This window comes from Bufo bufo, chromosome 3, assembly GCF_905171765.1.
Source record: "Bufo bufo chromosome 3, aBufBuf1.1, whole genome shotgun sequence".
Classification (NCBI taxonomy): Eukaryota; Metazoa; Chordata; class Amphibia; order Anura; family Bufonidae; genus Bufo; species Bufo bufo.
The window spans coordinates 445,894,025-445,918,175 of record NC_053391.1 but is presented as its reverse complement, the minus strand read 5'-3'; the positions used below and the strand labels follow the sequence as shown (position 1 = coordinate 445,918,175).

Here is a 24,151-nt window from a genome sequence, read left to right as displayed (position 1 = left end):
TCTGAGTGATTGTACAAGAATTCTCTGGGAATAAATATGTAACTGAATCAACATCTGGTAAATCAACATCTGGTAGAAGAGGGAAGGAAGCTGGGAATAGAGGTCTATCGAAAACTAACACACACAGACCAGTACCTGCTATTTGATTCCCACCATCCTCTAGACCACAAACTGGGAGTCATCCAGACTCTACACCACCGGGCAGAGAAAATCCCCACCAGCACAGAGGCCAAGGCGAAGGAATTCAAACACCTCAGAGGGGCACTTAAAACTTGTGGGTATCCAGATTGGGCCTTTGTCAAAACAGAAGGAAGGAGAAGAAAGAGCACCAAGACTACCAGTGAGGGCGAGAAGCATGACAGACGCAAGAATATGGTTATCCCATATCTAGCGGGGGTGTCTGAGAAACTCAAAAGGATTTTTAATAAACATCTGCTTTAAACCCAGCAACACACTGAGGTAACAACTGGTTCACCCAAAAGACCCAACGCCTAAACACAAGATGGACAACATTGTGTACGCAGTCCAGTGCAATGAGGAATGCTCAGAACTGTATATCGGCGAAACAAAACAACAACTACATCAACGTATGGCTCAGCATAGAAGAGCCAAAACCTCTGGTCAACATTCAGCAGTGTACTTACATCTAAAAGAAACAGGTCACACCTTTGAAGACAGTCAAGTACGTGTTTTGGATAAGGAGGCCGATTAGTACAAACGAGGTGTGAAGGAGGCCATCTACGTAAAAATGGAGACGCCAAGCTTGAATAGAGGCGGGGGGTTAGACATCCATTGTCTGCCACATACAATGCTGTCTTGACACCTTTTTCTGGGAGGGCATTATCACCTACTGACTCCAATTAGGATAATGGAATCAACACCTTTGACCCCATGCTGGGTATAATGACCTCTGACCCCATGCTGGGTATAATTACCAGATGTTGATTCAGTTACATATTTATTCCCAGAGAATTCTTGTACAGTCACTCAGAATTGAGAAAGCTCGTTGGAAGAACGAGTGAAACGTTTTCAAGAAATCTACAGTAAGTCCAGTTGCCTTGATTTATTCTTTACAGATGTAAGAGGGACTGAACTGATGCATCCTGATGTATACTGAACGGAATGTTCTCCATCCAGAATGCATTAGGATAAAACTGATCATTTTTTTTCCAGTATTGAGCCACTGTGACGGAACTCAATACCGGAAAACAAAAACGCTAGTGTGAAAGTACCCTAAGACTGGGCCCCCTCTTGCCCTGGGCCCCATAGCAGTCGCATGGTCTGCCGCTGTGGTAGTTACGTCCCTGCAGCAGTGCACTGATATGAGAGGTACGAGGTGTAATCTATTATACTTTTACCACATAATCATCGGCAATATGTGACCAGTCATACCTCCTTTTATCCACTCCATTCTACTTTCTAGTCTCCAACTCCAGCCTCACTGCTCCTGTCATGGAAGTCCCAAACAGAGGTGTGACATTTAAAGGGGGACAATGCTGCTGCCAGTGGCGGAGGGGTTGTCCGGAATCAATAATGCTGGAGATTTTACACTTCATGGGGGTACTTATTTGGTGCTGTTGAGGAGATATTTTGTGCTATAATGTATTTCTATGAAGAAATTGGGGAGGTATCAGATTGAAGGTATTTTGAAATACATGCTGGTATCACATGCTTTTGTGGAGGCATTTGTTGCTGTTGGGGAGGGTAACATATGTTCTTGACCATATGATTAGACATTTTTGTGTTCCACTTTTATTTCCCATCTTGTACTGATGGTTTCCAAATGGGCATAACCAAGAAAATCTAAATTCACCTCCGCAGTGTGCAATTGCGCACCAATATTTTTATGCAATATCGTATGAAGGCTGGTGGGGTTTGTGTGCCTGAGCTGTTTTGTAATCTCAGTTTGGCCCTGGTGGCACACTATATAACACGCAGCAGCAAGCACAGCATGGAGCAAGAAGAGGGGCTAAGAATGGGTAGTGGGAGGAGCTGTGGATGGGGCATGGGGGCCAAAATCGGATTCTTGCTATGGGGACTAATGATTTGAATGTATGCCCATGGCAGTTGTGTTTAGTTTGTAAAGCTGTGAAATAGAAGCTTAGTACAGTATATATGAGATGTACAGGGTTTTTCTTCCAAAATAGTGCCATGCCTGCCCATAGGCTGTGTGAATGTTTGCTTCTCAGCTTCATTCATTTTAATGTAGCTAGTGTATTACTTGTTAAATATTATATAATCCAGCTTTAGCCATTAAAGTGGCTTTAGTAGAGTTCTTGAAATGCTTTTTTTTATTATTGATTATCTTTATTAATATATCAAAACAGATTACAATAAACAAGTAAATTAAGTAAATATTCAGTATATTTAATATATTTTCCCCTTACCACTATTCCCCCAGACCAACCTCCCTCCCCCCCACCCTGAACCTGTGATGCGTCCGCCCTCCCCTCCCCCCCCCGCCCCCCCCCCCCCAAGAAAGGGGCAGAGACAGGGGGGGGGAGGGGAGAGGAAGGAAAAAAAATAAATATGAAATGCATTTATAATGAAGGGATTAACACTGCCTCGGAGTAGCAGTATCTTAGGCTTTGCACATTCTGATTGTACTTGCATGAGTACCCCTGGGGTACTTCCGTTTCCTTCCAAAATCCCAAGTTAACTGGTTTGATGACAATGGATGCAGCGTGCACATCCGATCATGCACTAGAGATTTCAGACATCTTGTCATTCAAGTTGCTTTTCAAGCTGTCAATGCCAAATGTTAATATGATACACCAGCAACTGCCAGATGAATCTCTGTCTTGATCTATAACTTGGGTTTTTCTTGATGGGGTTTGTAGACCCATACCCTGTGGTGCACATTTGTCATTAACGACTATCCAAATATTCATTTCCAGTACCCATTATAGTTGACTTACGTTTTCACAGATATCTATACTCAGTCCGGGATTTCGATACTGATGACCTATCCTCAGGATAGGTCATCAGTATCTGATCGGTGGGACCCTCGCCAATCAGCTGTTTGAGAAAGGAGCAGCGATGCTGTGAGCAGCGATGCCACCTCCGTGCTTACCAAGCACAGCGCCGTACATTGTACAGTATAATGTTTGTGCTTGGTATCGCACTCAGTCCAATTGAAGTGAAAGTGGTTGAGCGCGATACCAAGCACAGTTGTTATACGATGTACGGTGCTGTGCTCGGTAAGCTGCAAGATGCCCGTGACGCTCACAGGAGCGCTGCTGCCGTCTCAAACAGCTGTTCGGCAGGGGTCTCAGGTGTCTGACCCTCAACGATCAGATACTGATTACCTGTCCCGAGGATAGGGTATCAAAATCAAAAGTCCAGAAAACCCATTTAATTGCACAAAAAGCACTAACAGATGGTATAAAATGATCTAAATAATCCTATACAGACATTCAAAAACTTCAATGTATAGGCAGTTTAGTTGTGTTTGAGATACACACGTTCATTTCAAACAATAGTCTTCAACAAGTTTTGTCTAAGAAGGGCAAATATTTTCCCAGCACTGCATAGGGTGTTTTAAATCATACACAATTCATAAGAGGCTCTGCAAAATCTTTCTCTTCCCAAAAGCAAGACTTGAGGTTTACAGTGATATAACTAACATATAAATAGTATGCGACATAACAGTCTCTTGTTTTCCTTATTAAAAACATAAATTTCTTGAAAAACTATATACCAGTATTTTAATTACACTCCTCAACACTGAAATTACAACACTAAGAGTGAAAAGTCGTGGAATTATGGAAACCATAGGATCGATAGACTTTAATAATATGCTAATAATAAAAAAATGGAAACAAAATATACACGCTTAGGAATGTCATCAATGAAGTTACTAATGGTTGTCTGAGGAATGCTGCGCCATTCTGAATGTACTTGAGCATGTCAATCATCAAGATCCACCACTGGGAGCTTTCTTTAAAATTGCCGGCTAGCCAATGACGTTCTAGATGTGCTCAATGGGTCCGGAGACACTGAGGGCCATGATAGCACATTTAGGCAACACAGCCTGCTTAGAGTAGTATGAACAACATGTGGCCTGGTGTTGTCCTGTTAAAAAATGACTCTTGGAACACTTTAGAGACATGACTGTACCAATGGTCCCACGGCCAAATTAATGTAACACTGAGCTGTTAGTGTACCTGAAATGAACATTAGAGGCGTCTGGTTACCGTTTATTATGACATCCCATACTATAATCATGGGAGTAGGACCAGTGTCAAGATCCTTTGTGAGGGTCTCTTCATGGTGTTGCCCATATGGTCTCCAGACCTATCATTCCTTCTGAGAAAAAAGCGAGGCTCATCGTTAAAGAGGATAGACATCCACTCCAGCCTCCACTGCTGTCTTGCTCTGCACCATGATAGCCTTTGAGAGTGGTGATGTGAGGTCAGTGGAACACCTGTATCTGGATGTCTAGCTCGCAGTCCAAAGTCAGCAAATGCCTTCTGATGTTTTATGTAGACACCATTTGCCACCGTAGGTTTGGGACATGATGTAAAATTTCACTTAAGTACAGAATGGGTTACAGAATACACACCATTCTTCTGATGATCAGTCTGTGAAAAGGTTTGCCTCTGTGCACCTCTTTCTTTCATTCCAGTTCATCACTGTTCTCCCAACTACCGGGACATATAATATTGAACAGTGCTTACATCTCGATTTAGGAGCATAGCAATCTGCGGGAGTTATGAACCAGGGTCTCTCAGTTCAAGCATTCTGTCCCTCTTAGTTTGCGACAAGTGGAGATAACATTAAGAAACAGGAGGCATCACACAAACATCCCACATGACTTGATCCAATTTTCCGGGTTTCATGTGGCTAAAAAACTTTGCTTTCAATCTGGCTTTTATGAGTGCCACAGATTGGAACTATGTGCTTGAAAAATGTATCATTGCCAGATCCTAGTGATACCTGCTACTTCCTTAGTTTGCATAACCTTGGTGTTGAAATTTCAATTTTGGAGAGTGTATAATACTGTAGAAGAGGATGGAGGATGGAGTTTTTGAAAATTCTACCATTGTCTAACAATTAAACTAGATGAATGTGAAGGTAAGTGTTCTGTATTAAAGGGTTTATCCAACATTATTTTATACCTCAGAATGTGGCTGACTCACATACTTACCTGTTCCCTGCCTGGTTTGGTCTCTATCATTGCCCAGCTGGCTCATTTCTCCCTGGTGCACTGATATCAGCATCCGATTGACTGAAGGGGGAGGGGTTATCACATGACTATTTCTTGTGACGTAAGGGGAGCAGGTTACCATTGCTGCCAGCAATTGGCTGCAGCGATCACGTGACCTCTTCCTCCCAAGGAGAGATGAAGACCCAGCCTGAGAGCCATAGAGACCAAACCCAGTGGCAGGGACCAGGTAAGTATGATCACCACTGTGGGCCAGCCACTCTGAGGTCAGATATCATTTTGGATAAAGCAAATCTGTATATAGCCTTGATTTAAAATCTCCACCTTAATTGTGCATAAAGTCCATAAGCAAACCCTGCATAATCAGATCCTTATTTGTCATTGCCCTACTTATTGCTAACTTATTTAGATTATCAACTAGTAGGGGACTGATGGAAAAGCACGATCAGACTACACAGGATTTGTTTGTAGTCTGTTACGGGGACTCTTACGGGGACACATAGGTCTAGCATTGCCTTTCATATTTCTCTACAAGCATTATCAGTTACTTTATTCATAAATTGGAGGACTGTGAAGATATTCACCTGGAAACTGGAGTAACATAATTGCCAGGAAACACTCCTGATGCGCCAGAGCGGAGGGAGGTGCCTTTAAACCAACCATCTTGGCATTTTTCTGTGACTCTGTACATCTCTCCTTTACGCAGTTCGAGCTCGTCATTCTTTTGTGGTTTGTAGGCATACAGGGCTAAATACCTGCAGAACAAAAATATCATCAGAGGTCATGCTAAAGTTAAGACACTATGTAGGGTATATATTTGCATTCTCACTCATACTGTGTGAATGTATTTCAGTCTGTATATGTTTTTAGTAAATGGACTCTGATAAAAGAGAAAAGAAACATTTCCTTTAATAGCTCCATTAATTTCAGATTTTTCAGTTTAATAGTAAATGCCACTTAACAGTTGGCATTCATTCTATCATGATTCTGTTGTTTTTGTCTGGCTGATTAATGTAGCCTGATGCACTAATAAAAAAAAATCAAACCATTCTAATATTCACTTGATACTTGATCTATTAAAAAACTAAAGTCAAATGTTAGTTTTATAGTCTATGTAAAATCCTTAGGAGGTGAGAAGTCAGAAGTGAATCAAAACTATCCTATTGTACCAATATTAAGATTTATGCTGTGACTAAGTATAGTGAACTTATAACAGTACTCACGAATATCGCCACTTCGAGAATTTGCGAAGATTTAGAATATAGTGCTATATATTTGTATTCGCGAACATTCTAGATTTTTTTTCATCTGAACCCATGATCCCTCCCTGCTTCTTCCTTGTGGGCCAATCAGAAGGCTGCAATGTCTTTGTCTGAGCTTAGCAACCAAAAGGAAAGTTGCCTACCCCTTACTATATAAGAACCAGGGGAGGGTGTCGGGACTCTAGTTCGGCTTAGTAGTCCCTGCTCTGACTCCATATATAACTATGTCCATATATGGAGTCAGTGCTTGCGGACAGCCCAGTGTATTTAAATTAAATTTAGCTTCTATTTATGAAAAGTTTCTGGTGGAATTCGAACTCACAACCTTCTACATTACAGCCAAGAATCTTATCTACTACACTCTAGATTTAATTTAATTTAAACATATATATATAAGTTTTTAGCCATAATATATTTACACTACTCTATAGAGCTGCATGTCCAGTTACAAAAAAATAAAAAATATGAGACTTCTGCTGCGGAACGGAACGGGCGGACCATTGTAGACATGCCTATTCTTGTCCGCAAAACGGACAAGAATAGGACATGCTATTATTTTTTTTGCGGGGCCATGGAACGGTGCACCGGATGCGGACAGCATACGGAGTGCTGTCCAAATCCTTTGCGGCCCCATTGAAGTGAATGGGTCTGCACCCGAGCCGCAAAAACTGCGGCTCGGATGCGGACACGGAAAAAGGTCAAGTGCATGAGGCCTAAGTCTTGTTTTTTACTTTTTTTTTGTAACTGGCCATGCAGCTCTATAGTGTAGTGGTTGATTCTTGGCTGTAATGTAGAAGGTTGTGAGTTTGAATCTCGTCAGTGATATTGGACCATGTGATGAGCTCAGTGACGTCACCAGAGGTCCTTTGACAGTGTAACGGTCACGTCCACACACACACAGGGGGAAGGGTAGTGACCACTGCGCTCCACCCTCACCCCTGGCCCTGCCTACTTGCCTCACGAGTCCTGATGACAGCGGACAACTGGACGGCAGTCCCTAACTTAGGATATGTGCAGGGAAGACAGACAAGACAAAATACGGAACATGAACGGACCGGGTCAGAACCAAGAGAGCTACGCAGTACAACGGATTAAGCAAAGAATGGTCAGGAGAAGCCGGGGTCAAATACCAGGAGAGTAGCGAAGTACAAGAGGAGTCCTAAGAGAGTAGTCAGGTGGGAGCCGAGGTCACAATACCAGGATGGATGCGCAGTACAGGAGGAGCAGGCAGAGGATCGTCAGGGAACAGGATCAGGTAAGTATTCAGTAGTCCAACAAATAGCCAGGTACCTAGAAATTAACAGGCAACCTGTGGCCAGCAGGCTGCCTGTATTTATAGTGGGGAGTGAGGGTCATGTGACGTGGCCAGCGTCACATGACCGACAGGCCAACCAGTCGAGCACCGAGTGATCAGCTCGGCGCTCAAGGCAGACTAGGAGCAGGGAGCCACCCAGCCAGCAAAGCCGCCCTGGGAATGAGGTCAAGCACAAATCCTTATTCCCAAAGCTAAGCAACAGGTCTGCGGGAAATGGGGGACCGAGTGCACCTTCGGAACCCCGTGACAGACAGGTCCTGAAAAAAGAACAGGAGACCAGCAGCTACGCAATCAATTGGAGGAGGTGAGTTAATTTTATTTTATTTTTTTATCCCTCAAATGACCTTCTACTAAGCATTCTGTATTAAAGAATGCTATTATTTTCCCTTATAACCATGTTATAAGGGAAAATAATTACATCTACACATCCTTGAACCCAAACCTGAACTTCAGTGAAGAAGTCCGGGTTCGGGTCTGGGTACCACATTCAGTTTTTTATCACGCGCGTGCAAAACGCATTGCACCCGCGCGATAGAAACTGAACAACGGAACGCGATCGCAGTCAAAACTGACTGAAATTGTATACCTACTAGCGCGGGTTTGCCGCAATGCACTCGGGACGCACCCTGAGCCAAAACGTGACGCCCGTGTGAACCCAGCCTTAGTTAGTTAGTTAGTTTATATATATGATACAGATAGTTAGTGGGAGGTAGTCAGTGTAGGTTAGATCTTGATATAGTGTAGCTGATAGGTTCTGCTGTCCATACATACATGCTACAGACATAGAGCTGTGATGTAACAAGTTCAAAACAATACTTAGTGCACCAATCGGTAATATGTAGTATTGCGCCAAAATATGCGCATCATTAATTGCCGATTTGCGCAATCGCAAATATATTGGAGCACTCTATCTGCACATAAAGCTATTGTAATGTTCTGCCGTGCCAACCATTTTTCTCCAGTCTCAGGAAACTTCTAGCAGCTTGAAAAATGTAGCAAAAGTGAAACACTCCTGTATTGCGTGCGCAATACGCACATATTACAATCAAGAAAATAATGCGAATTCTCGCATTTATGATGAATATTCACCCGAATATTGGCAAAATATTGCAAATTTGAATATTGCTCCTGCCGCTCATCACTAACAGCTATGTGGCTGTTGTTTCACCCCTCTCTACAGTGTGTGCAAGCTCTGCTGCCTCTTGAAGGGACAGGCTTATGTTAGCTGCTCAGCCTGTGGCTGATGACATCCAGGCTTGGACTGTCCCATAAGGGTACAGGTGAACCCCCCGATGGGCCCCTAGTCTTCCACCCCGTGTACAAGTGGCACCTAACCTAGTTTACAGCACCTCAACCAGCCTAAATTCATATTAAAAAAATGGGTTGAATATTTAAGAAACTCCCCAGTTTATTATTATAGACACGTTCATGTGGTTGAGATGACTTATAGGCACAGAGGTAGGACAGACAATATCATCCTTTCCCAGAGACCTGCCTTCTCAAAGTCTCTCCAGGGACCCCATAATCAGTAATCTTATAGCGTCTTGCTGCTGTGTGAGCAGGTAATATTTGGATGTATCCGTATCGTGGACCCCCAAAATTTTACTGGTGGGTCCTAGACAGCCCAGTCCGACACTGATGACATCTGATGATTTAAAATTGCTTAGTACTTCCACACTGTGCAACAAGGATTTAGATCCTGTTCATTTGTGAGGATGTTTATTGTTTTTTATGTGACCTGGACTGCTTCCTATGACTTTGGATCACTGCCTGACCTGACCTTTACCTGTTTTACTGTGCTGTCTGAATTATGTCTTTGGATTTGTATGACCAGACATCGATTTATCAATTCATCTGCAAGCTTTCAGTGAATGCTATTGAAGACTACTCAAAGAACATGACCTGGTGGTTATCTCTACAAAGTCTATACCCCTACTAATGGTGTTTTAAAGGGATTGCATGGTTTAGAAAACTCACATCCATATACTCTGTTAGGGAATTCTGAGTTAATAGAGAGGGGTCCTGTTGAGGAGCCTCATCTCTTGGCTAGAGTTGAGAGAACATCCTCTAACATTCACTATTATTTATGCCAGTTCCCTTGAATAAATGATCATTGAAATTTACTCCTGCCTTATTGCCTACCTCTAGGCCTTAATTACACACTGCAGATTTGATCAATATGTTGAAGCCGGAATGAGGAGTGGACGCAAAGAAGGGGAACAGTATAAATATCTTTATTGAATTTTCTCCTGTGTTTAGGATCCAGTTCTGGTTTTGACTTCAAAATACTGATGAACCGTCCTGTTCAAATGTCCAGTGTGTGAATAGAGAATAAGCTTTCAATAGCTCTTAGCAGACAAGCACTCACACAGCACGATGCTGCCAACGCAATGCAAAGTTTAAGGCCTCTTTCACACGGGCGTTGCGGGAAAAGGTGCGGGTGCCTTGCGGGAACATGCACGATTTTTCCGCGCGAGTGCAAAATATTGTAATGCGTTTTGCACTCGCGTGAGAAAAATCGCGCATGTTTGGTACCCAAACCCGAACTTCTTCACAGAAGTTTGGGCTTGGGATCGGTGTTCTGTAGATTGTATTATTTTCCCTTATAACATGGTTATAGGGGAAAATAATAGCATTCTGAATACAGAATGCATAGTAAAACAGCGCTGGAGGGGTTAAAAAAATAAATAAATAATTAAACTCACCTTAATCCACTTGCTCGTGCAGCCCGGCATCTCTTCTGTCTTCTTTTTTGCTGTGTGCAGGAAAAGGACCTGTGGTGACGTCATTCCGGCCATCACATGGTCCATCACATGATCCATCACCATGGTAAAAGATCATGTGACGGACCATGTGATGACTGGAGTGACGTCACCACAGGTCCTGTTCCTCCACACAGCAAAAAAGAAGACAGAAGAGAAGCAAGTGGATTAAGGTGAGTTTAATTATTTATTTTTATTTTTTTAACCCCTCCAGCCCTATTTTACTAAGCATTCTGCATTCAGAATGCTATTATTTTCCCTTTATAACCATGTTATAAGGGAAAATAATAATGATCGGGTCCCCATCCCGATCGTCTCCTAGCAACCGTGCGTGAAAATTGCACCGCATCCGCACTTGCTTGCGGATGCTTGCGACTTTCACGCAACCCCATTAATTTCTATGGGGCCTGCGTTACTTCAAAAACGCACAAAGAGGAGCATGCTGCGATTTTCACGCAACGCACAAGTGATGCGTGAAAATCACCGCTCGTGTGCACAGCCCCATAGAAATGAATGGGTCAGGATTCAGTGCGGGTGCAATGCGTTCAACTCACGCATCGCATCCGCGCGGAATAATCGCCCGTTCGAAAGGGGCCTAAGGGTATGGCCATGCAATCAGGTTTCCTAATACTGTTTTGGAAGCCAAAATCAGGAGTAGATCATAAAAGGAGAGAAAGCATTAAGGACAGATATGACTTCTCATCTTTTATGAATTTCCTCCTGGTTTTGGATTCCAAAAGCAAATCAGGAAGCCTGACCGTGAGGCCGTATCCTAACGTGCATTAAATAAACCATTGTTTTTTTCCATTGTTATCAGATTATATAAACCTGTCCACTTGACTTGACCCTCCCATATGCTTTACAGCAAACTGTACATGAGACATTGTATAAAAGGCTTTCTCTTTGCAACTTCACAGTTGTCATAGACTTCTGAGTGGACTAACACCAATCCTTTCAAAGCATACAGTCCGTGGAGTTCTAGCAGCTGTAAAATTGTCATATTACCATCAAAATTGCACATCCTATAAATATCAATTTGAAAAACTGTGCCCAGCTAATGTGGGTGTGATTTTTCAGCCCAAATTTTGCATGTACTGTAATTCAGCCACATTTCCATGGTCATGGTATTTACGTGTAGCTTTGGAGCACTGCAGCTATGGGCCTCTCATGTAATGTACACAATGTAATAGATCATTGTACAGATTCATCTTCACTTTGAATTGAGAGGTCCTTTTTTGGCAATTTGGCCTCTTTCACACAGTCAGTGATTGTGAGTCAAAACCAGGTGTGGGTCAAAAACATTTTTCCATTAGGCCTCATGCACACTCCCATATGTATTTTGTGGTCGGCAAACCACAGATCTACAAAATACAAGTACCGGCCAAGTGCATGCTCCCAAACGGACAAGAATAGGACATGTTCTATGATTTGAGGGAAGGACACACAGATGCAGACAGCATATGGATGACATCTGTGCTGTCTGCATTTTTTGTGGCACCACAGAAATGAATGGGTCTGCATCTGAAAGGCAAAAAATGCAGATCGGATGCGGACCAAAATTATGGTTGTGTGTATGAAGCCTTATACCTTTAGAGACTCCATTCCTGGTTTTGGCTCACAACAACTGATGGAAATCACTGACCAAACACTGATGTTTGAAAGAGGCCTACAGTCGTCTGCACATAAGTGTGGGTGAACGCACAGACGATATGCACAAATTCATGTGTGTTTCTGCAGCATATCCGCACCAAAATCTGCAATTTCAGCGTGTTTTTGGTGTGAATTTGATACGCTTTTGCCGCAGATCTCACATTTCATTGGAAAGTGGTGAAATCTGCAGCTACAGTAAAACCGCAAACATAATTGACATGCTGCAGATTCAGAAATCCGCATGCCAGGTCAATTTCTGCACAGAAAAAATGCAAAAATTTGTGTAATCTCATACACTTTGCTGGTAAGGTACTATGCTGCGTTTTTTCTGCACGGGAATCTGCTCAGAAAAAAACCACACATGTTTTCTCTGGCATTTTGTTAACACTAAGGGCTCGTTCACACGACCATATGGCTTTTTCAGTGTTTTGCGGGCCATTTTTAACGGATCAGTTTTTACGTTTTTTGTTTCCGTTGTGTTTCTGGTTCCGTTCCGTTTTTCTGTTTCGTTTTTCCGTATGGCATATACAGTATACAGTAATTACATAAAAAAAATTGGGCTGGGCATAACATTTTCAATAGATGGTTCCGCAAAAACAGAATGGATACGGAAGACATACGGAGTACATTCCGTATGTGTTCCATTTTTTTGGGCGGATCCATTGACTTGAATGGAGCGATGGAACGTGATTTGCGGGCACGGAACGGAATTATGGAAACGGAATGCATACGGAGTACATTCAGTTTTTCTTGCGGAACCTTTGAAATGAATGGTTCCAAATACGGACCGTATATGGAACGCAAAAAACGGCCCGTATACAGAACGCAAAAAATGTTCGTGTGAACGAGCCCTAAGACACAGCAAACAAACACTTGCTTTTTTTCCATAATGTATGCATTTTTGTGACTTTTTTAGAGACGCTTTTTCAAAGTAAAACATGTGTGTCCTGCGTTTCATATTTAGCGTATCTAGCGTTATAATTTTTTCCAGCAAAAACCACACCAAAAACACATGTGCATATAATCACTTTAATTAGGTGGCCTTTTTTGGCTTCCTTTCAAAAATACAGCATGATGAAGCTTTGGCGCTTTTTCTCTATAGGGTAAAAACGTTATTAAAATGCTAGTAGTCAAACACACAGCTTGCAAAAATCACCCACAAAAACAGCAAAAAAAAAAAAAAAACAGACCCAATGACCCCCCCCCCCCCCAAAAAAAAAAAAAAAGAATACATGAGGTTATTCTGGTGTTTTTACACCCTCCTCAACCTCCCAAAAAACACCAGTGCAAATGTGTGTGTAGAGAGCCTTGAGGTGCCTGTACACCATGCAGCCAGCCATGTTAGCCACAGACGGTACACCTGTATTAGCAATTTAAACCATGGCAAGTACAGAAGCAGGGTGGAAATAAGTGGTTAGCCAGATGTGACTACATATCCAATGTTACACTGTAAAATACGATAGTCCAGAAAGGGAACATCCTTTATGTGCAATGTATGTTTCTTTACGCCATTACGGTGCCATGCATGCATTGCTGCAGAGGAGTTAAAGGAATTAAAGCAGAAAATGGAGTTGATTAAATATCACGTTCCCCGTGTCCTTTTTGCTGTTGCTTATTCCAACTTAAATACCCGCATGCATTTTTCACACATGAGCAGTCTTATTAGAGACTATTCATTTTCTTTACTATCTCATACTGCCATCTTAATTATGTTACTATCCTAGACTACAGTATAATGAAATCCTTCACGTTTGTTCTCTCCTATGTGAGTGGAGGCAGATAACAAGTCACACGTGTTCCAGTACATAAAAGAAGAAAGCTGCATCACTTCTCAATGTACTGCTGGATGACAAATGTTACATTGTTTCATTTACCAAAGGCTACACAAAGGTAGGACTTTAAAATACCAAAATATAAAAAAAAAATATATAAAAATTATATATTATACCTCTCTGATGTCATCCATTGTCACTGGTGCCTAACTGAAGAACCCCAAAAACAACCATAAATACTATAAGTATAGTAATAGCAGTGAAACTGTGAAAATGTGATAGAGCATTATAATGCTGGTCAAATTAAAGGCACTGTTCTCCTTGGGCCTCATGTACACGACAGTTGTTTTTTGCATCCACAAATTGTGCGTCTGCCCACAAATGCGGCATCCGTTTTTTTTTCCGGAGGATCCGTTTTTTTCCACAGATCCCTTGTAGTAAATGCCTATCCTTGTCCGCAAATGTGAAAAAGGTAGGACATGCACAATTTTTTTTTGCTGAAGGGAAACACGGACAACGGACACGGAACACAAACGGATGAACTGAATGGGTCCCCATCTTATCCGCAAAAAAAACGGAACGGAGGCCGAGAAAAAACAACGGTCGTATGCATGAGGCCTTGGGGCGAGTTATTTTTTAAAATGTGTGCCAGCAGAGTCAAATTATAGGGGGCAAAGGATAATCCCGAGGGCTCTACCATCTGCGAGCCTCTATCACCCAAAATATTCCAAGTGGTCATGGACTATTTTGTGCAAAAGTGGCTTATAACGAGAAATATGGCCAAATCTTTTCCATAGTTCTGTTGTTGTTCTTATAATACACCATTAGATATTTTTATACAAAAGTGGCAAGGCTCACACATATTCAGCGACAGTTTTGGCATTTCTGGGTCTGGAGACTCCTGTTGTATCGCTAAGCTTTGCGAATATCAGCTGCTAAGCTCCACCCCCATCAGCCCAATAAACCTCACTCTCAGCGTAAGGGTCCCTCATTGGCCTCTGTGCATCTGAACCTCCTTTATGCATACAGCCATTGTGTGGCCGTTCCATGCATTGGGGACCGCAACTTAAATGGATCCGTGATCCGTCCGCACAGCAAAAATATAGAACATGTTCAATTTTTTTGTGGTGTGGAGGCACGGACAGAAACACCACGGAAGCATTTCGTAGTGCTTCCATGGGGTTCTGTTCCTCCATTCCGCACCGCAGCTCCGGATTGTGGACCCATTCAAGTGAATGGGTCCGTATCCGTGATGCGGGGTGCACACAGCCGGTGCCCGCATATTGCAGACCCGCTGTTTGCGGGCCGCAATACGGCCACGGCCGGGCAACGGCAGTGTGCATGAGGCCTTAGGCCTCATGCACACAACCGTTGTGTGCATCCGCGTCCGTTCCGTCATTTTTCACAGTTTAGCGGAGGTCCCATTCATTTCTATGGAGCTGTGAAAAAAAACTGATAGTCCTCCGTTTTTTCTCCGCGTCCGTGATCCGTGATTCCAGTCCGTCAAAAAAATATAACCTGTCCTATTCTTATCAGTGGAAAACGGAGGACGGACCCATTCAAGTCAATGGGTCCGTCAAAAAAAACTGATGCACAACTGGTATGTCATCCGTGTCCGCGTCCGTGTCCGTTTTTTTCTACAAGACCTTGGTGCAATAAAATTTAACTTTTCATTAATCTTCCTTTTTTCCCCCCTGTCAGACAAAAAAAAAGGAAGACACAAGGAAACACAACTGAAGCAAAATCGGACACGGACCACTGAAGCCAAATCACTGACAGTAAATGATGAGACCTTAGTCTTTTTTTTTTATTTATTTTTTTATTCAAATGCTTCGGGCCAGCAGGCGCCCCCCTGATCCTTGGGGAAAAATCATTTCTTGGTCTACATGGTGGCAAAGTCAGCCACTGCACTTATTGGCATAGCTAAGAAAAGATACAGTTACAAGATACTACAGTTTTCTTCCATGATTTCATACATACCATACATACCATATATATAGTAATATTTGTAAAATATAAATGTAAATTTTTTCCCATAAAAAATGCTGAATCTGGAAAAGAGATCAGTGGTACATCTGCATTACACCAGACTTATAAAGCTATATTTAGTGGTTTATGGTTGACTTCACATTGTACTCTTTAGAAGAGACACACTAGACGAATAGGGCTGCCAGTTGGCATTAAAGCAGGTAGAAATGATGTCCAAGAAAGTGTAAGAAAACCCACATCTTAAAGTAAAATCTTGAAAATGAATATATTATTGGATTCTCAACTTTCCTACCCCTAGGAAGTGAAACAAAAATGTGTTTGCATTTGCATGTTGAGTCTGGATTAGTTCTAGCAGTTTATAATCCTGATATCTTTGCTATAATAGAAATCAGCTCTCTGTGCACTCTTAGTGAGCCAGTGTTGGGCTTGTGCTTATACACAGCAGCCAACCTTAGGAGGCCGAGCTACAGTATCAGATAGAGGTAAAAATCAGCTAACGATAAAAAAAAAAATACCAGGTAATATTAGTAAAAAGTATTTGGTCAGGAATTCAGGTCACAACTGGGTATCTACTTTATACTTTAATTTAGTGCTTCAGAACATTGTATCCTTATTAACATTGAAGGGTTAGTGGAAACTGATATAATATGTGACATCGCCTCTTTGCTGGGGGAGATTCACCACCCTTGTTTCTGGAAATGATAGAGGTCCCAAAAGTCAGTTAGTAGTCTTTTAAGGTAACCTGCCACCATGAAATGCAATGCAGTCCGCAAGCAGCATGTTGCAGAGCAGGGGGAGCTGAGCAGATTCATATATTAATTTAGTTGAAAAAAAATGTCATTAAACGTTTAATTTTATGCATTTAAATCTCTGCTCTTTCAGAGCTCAAGGTGGGCCATTACCAATGATTGATAGCATTCCCTGTGTAATGGTACATTTACACTGGAATATAATCAGGCTGATAATTTTGGGAATGAGATATTATATGCACTTTTATTGCCGATAATCGGGTCATATAAAGGTGCCGCCAATCACCTGATGAACGAGCAAATGCTCATTCACTGGATGAGTTCATCATTTATGCTAACACATAAATTGTTTCCGGGCAGCAGATTGTGCTGTGTAAAAAGCCATCTGTGGCCCAGAAACAATGAATCTGTATGAGCATGAGGGATCGCAGTACCAATCACTCGTGTCCATACAGTGATTGCGCCTTAAAGGGAGTCTGTCACCAAATGTTCACCTTTTAAACTATCTGCAGTGGCCAGCAGAACATTGCCCAAGCATGCTGGACATACCTTTATGATGTTTCTGTCTCTAGTGAATGTCCTGCAAAAGCAGTTTTAATCTTATGGAAAATGGCCTTGGGAGACAGTGATTGTTTTTAAAGTGCCCCTAAGCTGCAACAGTTTCCGCCCCTCTCCCTCAACGTCATGTTGATGCAGTGCTTCCCCGATACTTGCTCCTCCCGTAAGCTGTTCCTTGCATCCTCCCCCTCTGCCCTGACATCAGGGAGATGCCTCGGCAAATCTTGCACAAGCCCTGTGTGCTGCACTTCTGGCACATGCACAGAACAATTGTCCACTAGAAGGATCTACACATGCACCAGGAGCGCAGAACACATGAGATTTGCCGAGGCATCCCCCTGACATCGGGGAGAGGGGGAGGATGCCAGGCACAGCTTACTGGAGGAGCAAGCAGTGGGCAAGCGCTGCATCAGTGTGACATTGGAAAAGAGGGGAGGAAACCTTTACAGCTTACAGGAGGTACACAGTGCGAGGACGGGCTGTGGACTTGAGCACTTCGAAAATGGAATCCCGTCCCCCAGGGCAATTCAGAGCTGTTTTCTATATGATAAAATGTCTTTTCCAGGACATTCACTACAGACTTAAACAACATAAAGGTATGTCTAACATGCTTGGGCAATGTTCTGCTGACCATTGCGGATAGTTTAATGGTTGATAATTTAGTGACAGACCCATTTTAAGCATGTATACAGAGAATGCTATCAATCACTGATAAGAACGCCCCCCGTACAGCTATCAGAGACTGACAGCTATCTCTGTATATACACTTACACAGAGAATGCTATCAATCAGTTATAACACCTCCCCTATGTACATCTATCATTGACTGACAGCTATCTCTGTATACACACTTACACAGAGAATGCTATCAATCACGGACAACACCTCTCCTGTGAACAACTATCAGTGACAGACAGCTATCTCTCTATACATACTTACACAGAGAATGCTATCAATCACTGATAACACCTCCCCCGTGCACAACTATCAGTGATTGACAGCTATCTATGTATACACACTTACACAGAGAATGCTATCAATCAGTTATAACACCTCCCCTATGTACAACTATCAGTGACTGACAGCTATCTCTGTATACACACTTACACAGGGAATGCTATCAATCACTGATAACACCTCCTCTATGTACAGGCATGGGATCCAGCCGGTTCTCTCCGGTTCTGCCGAACCATTTGTTAAAATTACAGCAGGTTCGCAGGACCGGTGAGAAGCAGGAATCCCGACCCGGTCCTGACCTGCAGCATAACATAAATCAGTTTCAAAACCCGGCTACAGCAGTCGATCCCCCGCACGCAGCAACGCGCGATGAATGACCTTTTTTTTTTTTTAAATCACTTACTACTGCCGCAGCGCGCCACCCGCCCCCAGCCTGCGTGTGCCGGCCGCTCCGAGTCATGTCAACACGGTCACATGGCTCAGGCCACGGGGTCGTGACTGTTAAGTGAGCGGCGCCGCGGCGGCGGGAGGCAGCCAGGGACTGTCTAGAGGCGAGCTGACTGACTGTGTTGTGTCTGACTCACACAGTCCAGACACAGCCGTCAGCAAGATTGAAGAGTCGCAGCCAGCAGGAGTCAGGACAGGTTAGGTCGTGTTAGGGTAGTGACAACATGGATAGAGAGGGCCAGGGGGGGAGAAATGTGACAACATGGATGGGGGGGAGAAATGTGACATCAACATGGATGGAGGGGGCCAGGGGGGGAGAGATGTGACAACATGGATGGAGGGGGAGAAATGTGAGGGCTGATGTGACACAGGTGATTTGACAGGGAGGGGTGAAAAATGTGACATTGAGGGAGTGAAAAGTGACATGGGGGGCTGATGGCTGACATGGGGGCTTGATGGCTGACATGGGGGGCTGATGGCTGACAAGGGGGGCTGATAGCTGACATGGGGGCATAATGGCTGACATGGGGGGCTGATGGCTGACATGGGGGGCTGGTGGCTGACATGGGGGCTGATCTGAGGCATTGGGGGTCTGATCTGAGGTCTTATTAACATTAGGGGTCTGATTGCTGGTCTGACCTGAGGTGTAATGGAAAATATTTTTTTCTTATTGCTCTCCTCTAAAACCTAGGTGCGTCTTATAGGGCGAAAAATACGGTCCTCAAGCCAGCGATTGTCTGAGGCAGAGTGAAGATACCAGGACCACACAGAGGAGAAGCCAGCTGCTGCAGACGGGACCAGGGCCAGGTGAGCTGCGGGGGGGGGGGCAAAATGTATATGGTGTATTTATGCGTGTTGCATATATATGGTGTATGGATATGTAAACATGTGTCGTGACGCTGCGTGTCTGCCGCTGAGTAGGGAACCTGTTGTTAAAAATTTGAATCCCACCCCTGCCTATGTACAACTATCAGTGACTGACAGCTATCTCTGTATACACACTTACACAGGGCATGCTATCAATCAATGATAACACCTCCCCATGTACAACTATCAGTGACTGACAGCTGTCTATGTATACACACTTACATAGAGAAAGCTATTAATGACTGATTACACCTCCCTGTGTACAACTATCAGTGACTGACAACTATCTATGTATACACACTTACACAGAGAAAGCTATCAATCACTAATAACACACCCCCTGTGTAAAGCTATAAATGACTGACAGATATATATGTATACAGGGAGTGCAGAATTATTAGGCAAGTTGTATTTTTGAGGATTAATTTTATTATTGAACAACAACCATGTTCTCAATGAACCCAAAAAACTCATTAATATCAAAGCTGAATATTTTTGGAAGTAGTTTTTAGTTTGTTTTTAGTTTTAGCTATTTTAGGGGGATATCTGTGTGTGCAGGTGACTATTACTGTGCATAATTATTAGGCAACTTAACAAAAAACAAATATATACCCATTTCAATTATTTATTTTTACCAGTGAAACCAATATAACATCTCAACATTCACAAATATACATTTCTGACATTCAAAAACAAAACAAAAACAAATCAGTGACCAATATAGCCACCTTTCTTTGCAAGGACACTCAAAAGCCTGCCATCCATGGATTCTGTCAGTGTTTTGATCTGTTCGCCATCAACATTGCGTGCAGCAGCAACCACAGCCTCCCAGACACTGTTCAGAGCGGTGTACTGTTTTCCCTCCTTGTAAATCTCACATTTGATGATGGACCACAGGTTCTCAATGGGGTTCAGATCAGGTGAACAAGGAGGCCATGTCATTAGATTTTCTTCTTTTATACCCTTTCTTGCCAGCCACGCTGTGGAGTACTTGGACGCGTGTGATGGAGCATTGTCCTGCATGAAAATCATGTTTTTCTTGAAGGATGCAGACTTCTTCCTGTACCACTGCTTGAAGAAGGTGTCTTCCAGAAACTGGCAGTAGGACTGGGAGTTGAGCTTGACTCCATCCTCAACCCGAAAAGGCCCCACAAGCTCATCTTTGATGATACCAGCCCAAACCAGTACTCCACCTCCACCTTGCTGGCGTCTGAGTCGGACTGGAGCTCTCTGCCCTTTACCAATCCAGCCACGGGCCCATCCATCTGGCCCATCAAGACTCACTCTCATTTCATCAGTCCATAAAACCTTAGAAAAATCAGTCTTGAGATATTTCTTGGCCCAGTCTTGACGTTTCAGCTTGTGTGTCTTGTTCAGTGGTGGTCGTCTTTCAGCCTTTCTTACCTTGGCCATGTCTCTGAGTATTGCACACCTTGTGCTTTTGGGCACTCCAGTGATGTTGCAGCTCTGAAATATGGCCAAACTGGTGGCAAGTGGCATCTTGGCAGCTGCACGCTTGACTTTTCTCAGTTCATGGGCAGTTATTTTGCGCCTTGGTTTTTCCACACGCTTCTTGCGACCCTGTTGACTATTTTGAATGAAACGCTTGATTGTTCGATGATCACGCTTCAGAAGCTTTGCAATTTTAAGAGTGCTGCATCCCTCTGCAAGATATCTCACTATTTTTGACTTTTCTGAGCCTGTCAAGTCCTTCTTTTGACCCATTTTGCCAAAGGAAAGGAAGTTACCTAATAATTATGCACACCTGATATAGGGTGTTGATGTCATTAGACCACACCCCTTCTCATTACAGAGATGCACATCACCTAATATGCTTAATTGGTAGTAGGCTTTCGAGCCTATACAGCTTGGAGTAAGACAACATGCATAAAGAGGATGATGTGGTCAAAATACTCATTTGCCTAATAATTCTGCACGCAGTGTACACCCTTACATAGAGAATGCTATCAATCACAGATAACACCTCCTATGTGTACAGTTATCAGTGACTGACAGCTATTTATGTATATACCCTTACACAGAGAATGCTATCAATGACTGATAACACCTCCCCCATATACAACTATTAGTGACTGACAGCTATATGTATACACATTTACAAAGGAAATCCTACCAATCACTGATAACACCTCCCCTGTGTCCAGCTATCTATGCATACACACTTACACAGAGATAGCTATCAATCACTGATAACACCTCCCCTGTGTTTAACTATTAGTGACTGACAGTTATCTCTATATACACGCTTACACAGAGAATACTATCAATCACTGATAACACCTTCCCTGTGTACAACTATCAGTCACTGACAGCTATCTATGTATACACACATACTAAATTCTGTTTTCTCTGTCAGAGTGATAAATCTGGAGTAAAAGGAATTAACATAGCTAACTATACCCACTTTTCAATACTGGAGTAAATAGTGTAAAATGTATAATTAAATTTTTTTGCACAAATAAGCCCAAAGGCGCAAAAAGCCCTACTTTGCAAATTTTTTAAACCACAATTCTGCAGTGTAAGGCTTGATTAATCCCCCGTGTGTATAAAACCATTCAAACTATTATTAGTATTTATTTGAAAGTACCATTAATTCCATGATGCTGTACATCAAGAGGGGGTAACAAACACATACCATAAAATACAATAAACAAAGAACTATTAGCAGACTGGTACAGAGGCGGAGAGGACCCTGCCCGCAAGAACTTACCATCTACAAGGGAAGGGGAAAGAACACAGAATGTGGGGGGAAATGTTGCTCATGTTGCTTCAAAAAAGCAAAATTTAGCCAACTAAGAGAGGTCATAGGCCTAACTAACTGGGACAAAGTCATCAAAAATAAAAATACCGCCACAAATTGGGATATCTTTAAAAGCATCCTAAAATCTCATTGTGAGAGGTATATACCGTATGGGAATAAAAGGTTGAGGAACAAAAAGAAACCAATGTGGATAAATAGAACTGTAAAGAAAGCAATAAATGACAAAAAGAAAGCATATAAATCACTAAAACAGGAGGGTAGCACGGAAGCACTGAAAAACTATAAGGAAAAAAATAGAACATGTAAAAAACAAATAAAAGTGGCCAACCTAGAGACCGAGAGATTAATTGTCAAAGAGAGTAAAACTAACTGTGGAGAAACCAACCTCGCCACTGGGTTTTGGAGAGGACTGGCCGCTGGCCTCTTGCCCCAGGATTATGGGCCATATACTAACTTTTAAACCCCTGAACCGATTCAAGTGAATTTTGGATAGGTTTGTCCCCAAGTTATACTGTTTAAATTAATGTAAGTTATATGTATGGCCAATGTAAACTCACAAAGTTGTAACAATTTATAATAAGTGTAACTTGTCAGCTTGGGAGGAAAATGCTGGGTGTGTTTCTATTGTGCCATTGTCCCATTGTGTGTTTAAAGGGTGATGTCTGTCCTGTTGTCTGCGCATGTGTATTGGTGACTTCTCTTTGTCTTGAGAGATAATTGGATTACGCCTCGGTTGTCTCCGGGACAGAGAGGAGGAAACCATGATGCATTGTGGGGATGTATTGTCTCTGTGTATCCTACAGTGCTGCATATCTGTCCCATGTCACAAGTCTTCCTTCTGGTCCCCTAGGGGCGTGTACTTACATTGTATGTGTTGTAACATATTGATTGGCTGTATTTCAAACCCCTGTGGGCGGTCCTGTATTTGAAAAGACTGTAATAAAAACCAGGCTGGGTGTGCCAGCACCTCAGACCACTGCTTGACCCTCAACACGGAGCCTTGTCTCGTTATTGGGGGGATTCACTGTATGCTGTTAGAAGACCGATTGCCAGAAGTGTAAGCTGATTCCTGTTCGTCTGCTAGCAGCTATTCGTGAGGTTCCAGTTTGGAGTGCTACTTTGAATCCAGTTCGAGTTTGGTGTATCCTGCAGTAGCTGTGCCTGTCTCTCAGAAAGGGGCTTATCGCCTAAACGGATTTTAACCCCTTGTCTGCTGAAACGGTCCGTTACACTAACCCTAAAATGTTCTTAAATTATATAAATGTTAAAAAGTATAAATCTGAAGGTGTCGGCCCTTTAAAGAGTAATGAGGGGGGAGTCGCAGAGAGCGACGAGGAGAAAGCAAAGCTGTTAAATATTTTTTTCTCCAATGTATTCACTGAGGAAAATAAACTGTCAGATGAAATGCTGAATGTAAAAATAAATTCCCCATTAAAAGTGTCCTGTCTGACCCAGGAAGAAGTACAACAGCGACTTAAAAAGATTAAAATAGACAAATCGCCAAGACCGGATGGCATACACCCCCGAATCCTAAGGGAATTAAGTAATGTCATAGCCAGACCCTTATTTCTGATATTTGCGGACTCTATACTGACAGGTGATGTCCCACAGGATTGGCGCATAGCAAATGTGGTGCCAATATTCAAAAAGTGTCCAAAAACAGAGCCTGGAAACTATAGGCCAGAAAGTTTAACATCTGTTTTGGGGAAACTGTTTGAAGGTTTTCTAAGAGATGCTATCTTAGAGCATCTCAACGGAAATAAGCAAATAACGCCATATCAGCATGGCTTCATGAAGGTCATGCCAAACTAATTTAATCAGTTTCTATGAGGAGGTAAGTTCTAGACTTGACAGCGGCAGATCAATGGATGTCG

At 42.7% G+C, this 24,151-nt stretch overlaps 1 protein-coding gene across 2 annotated transcripts in view; it reads right to left on the bottom strand.

The window, feature by feature from the left end:
* Positions 1-24,151, bottom strand: part of SH3RF3 (SH3 domain containing ring finger 3) — a 448,315-nt gene that overhangs the window by 51,963 nt on the left and 372,201 nt on the right. For both annotated transcript variants that reach the window (XM_040425074.1, XM_040425075.1), the window contains one exon: positions 5,752-5,922. In XM_040425074.1, the coding sequence (XP_040281008.1) occupies positions 5,752-5,922 (171 nt within the window). The remainder of the gene's footprint in view (positions 1-5,751; positions 5,923-24,151) is intronic.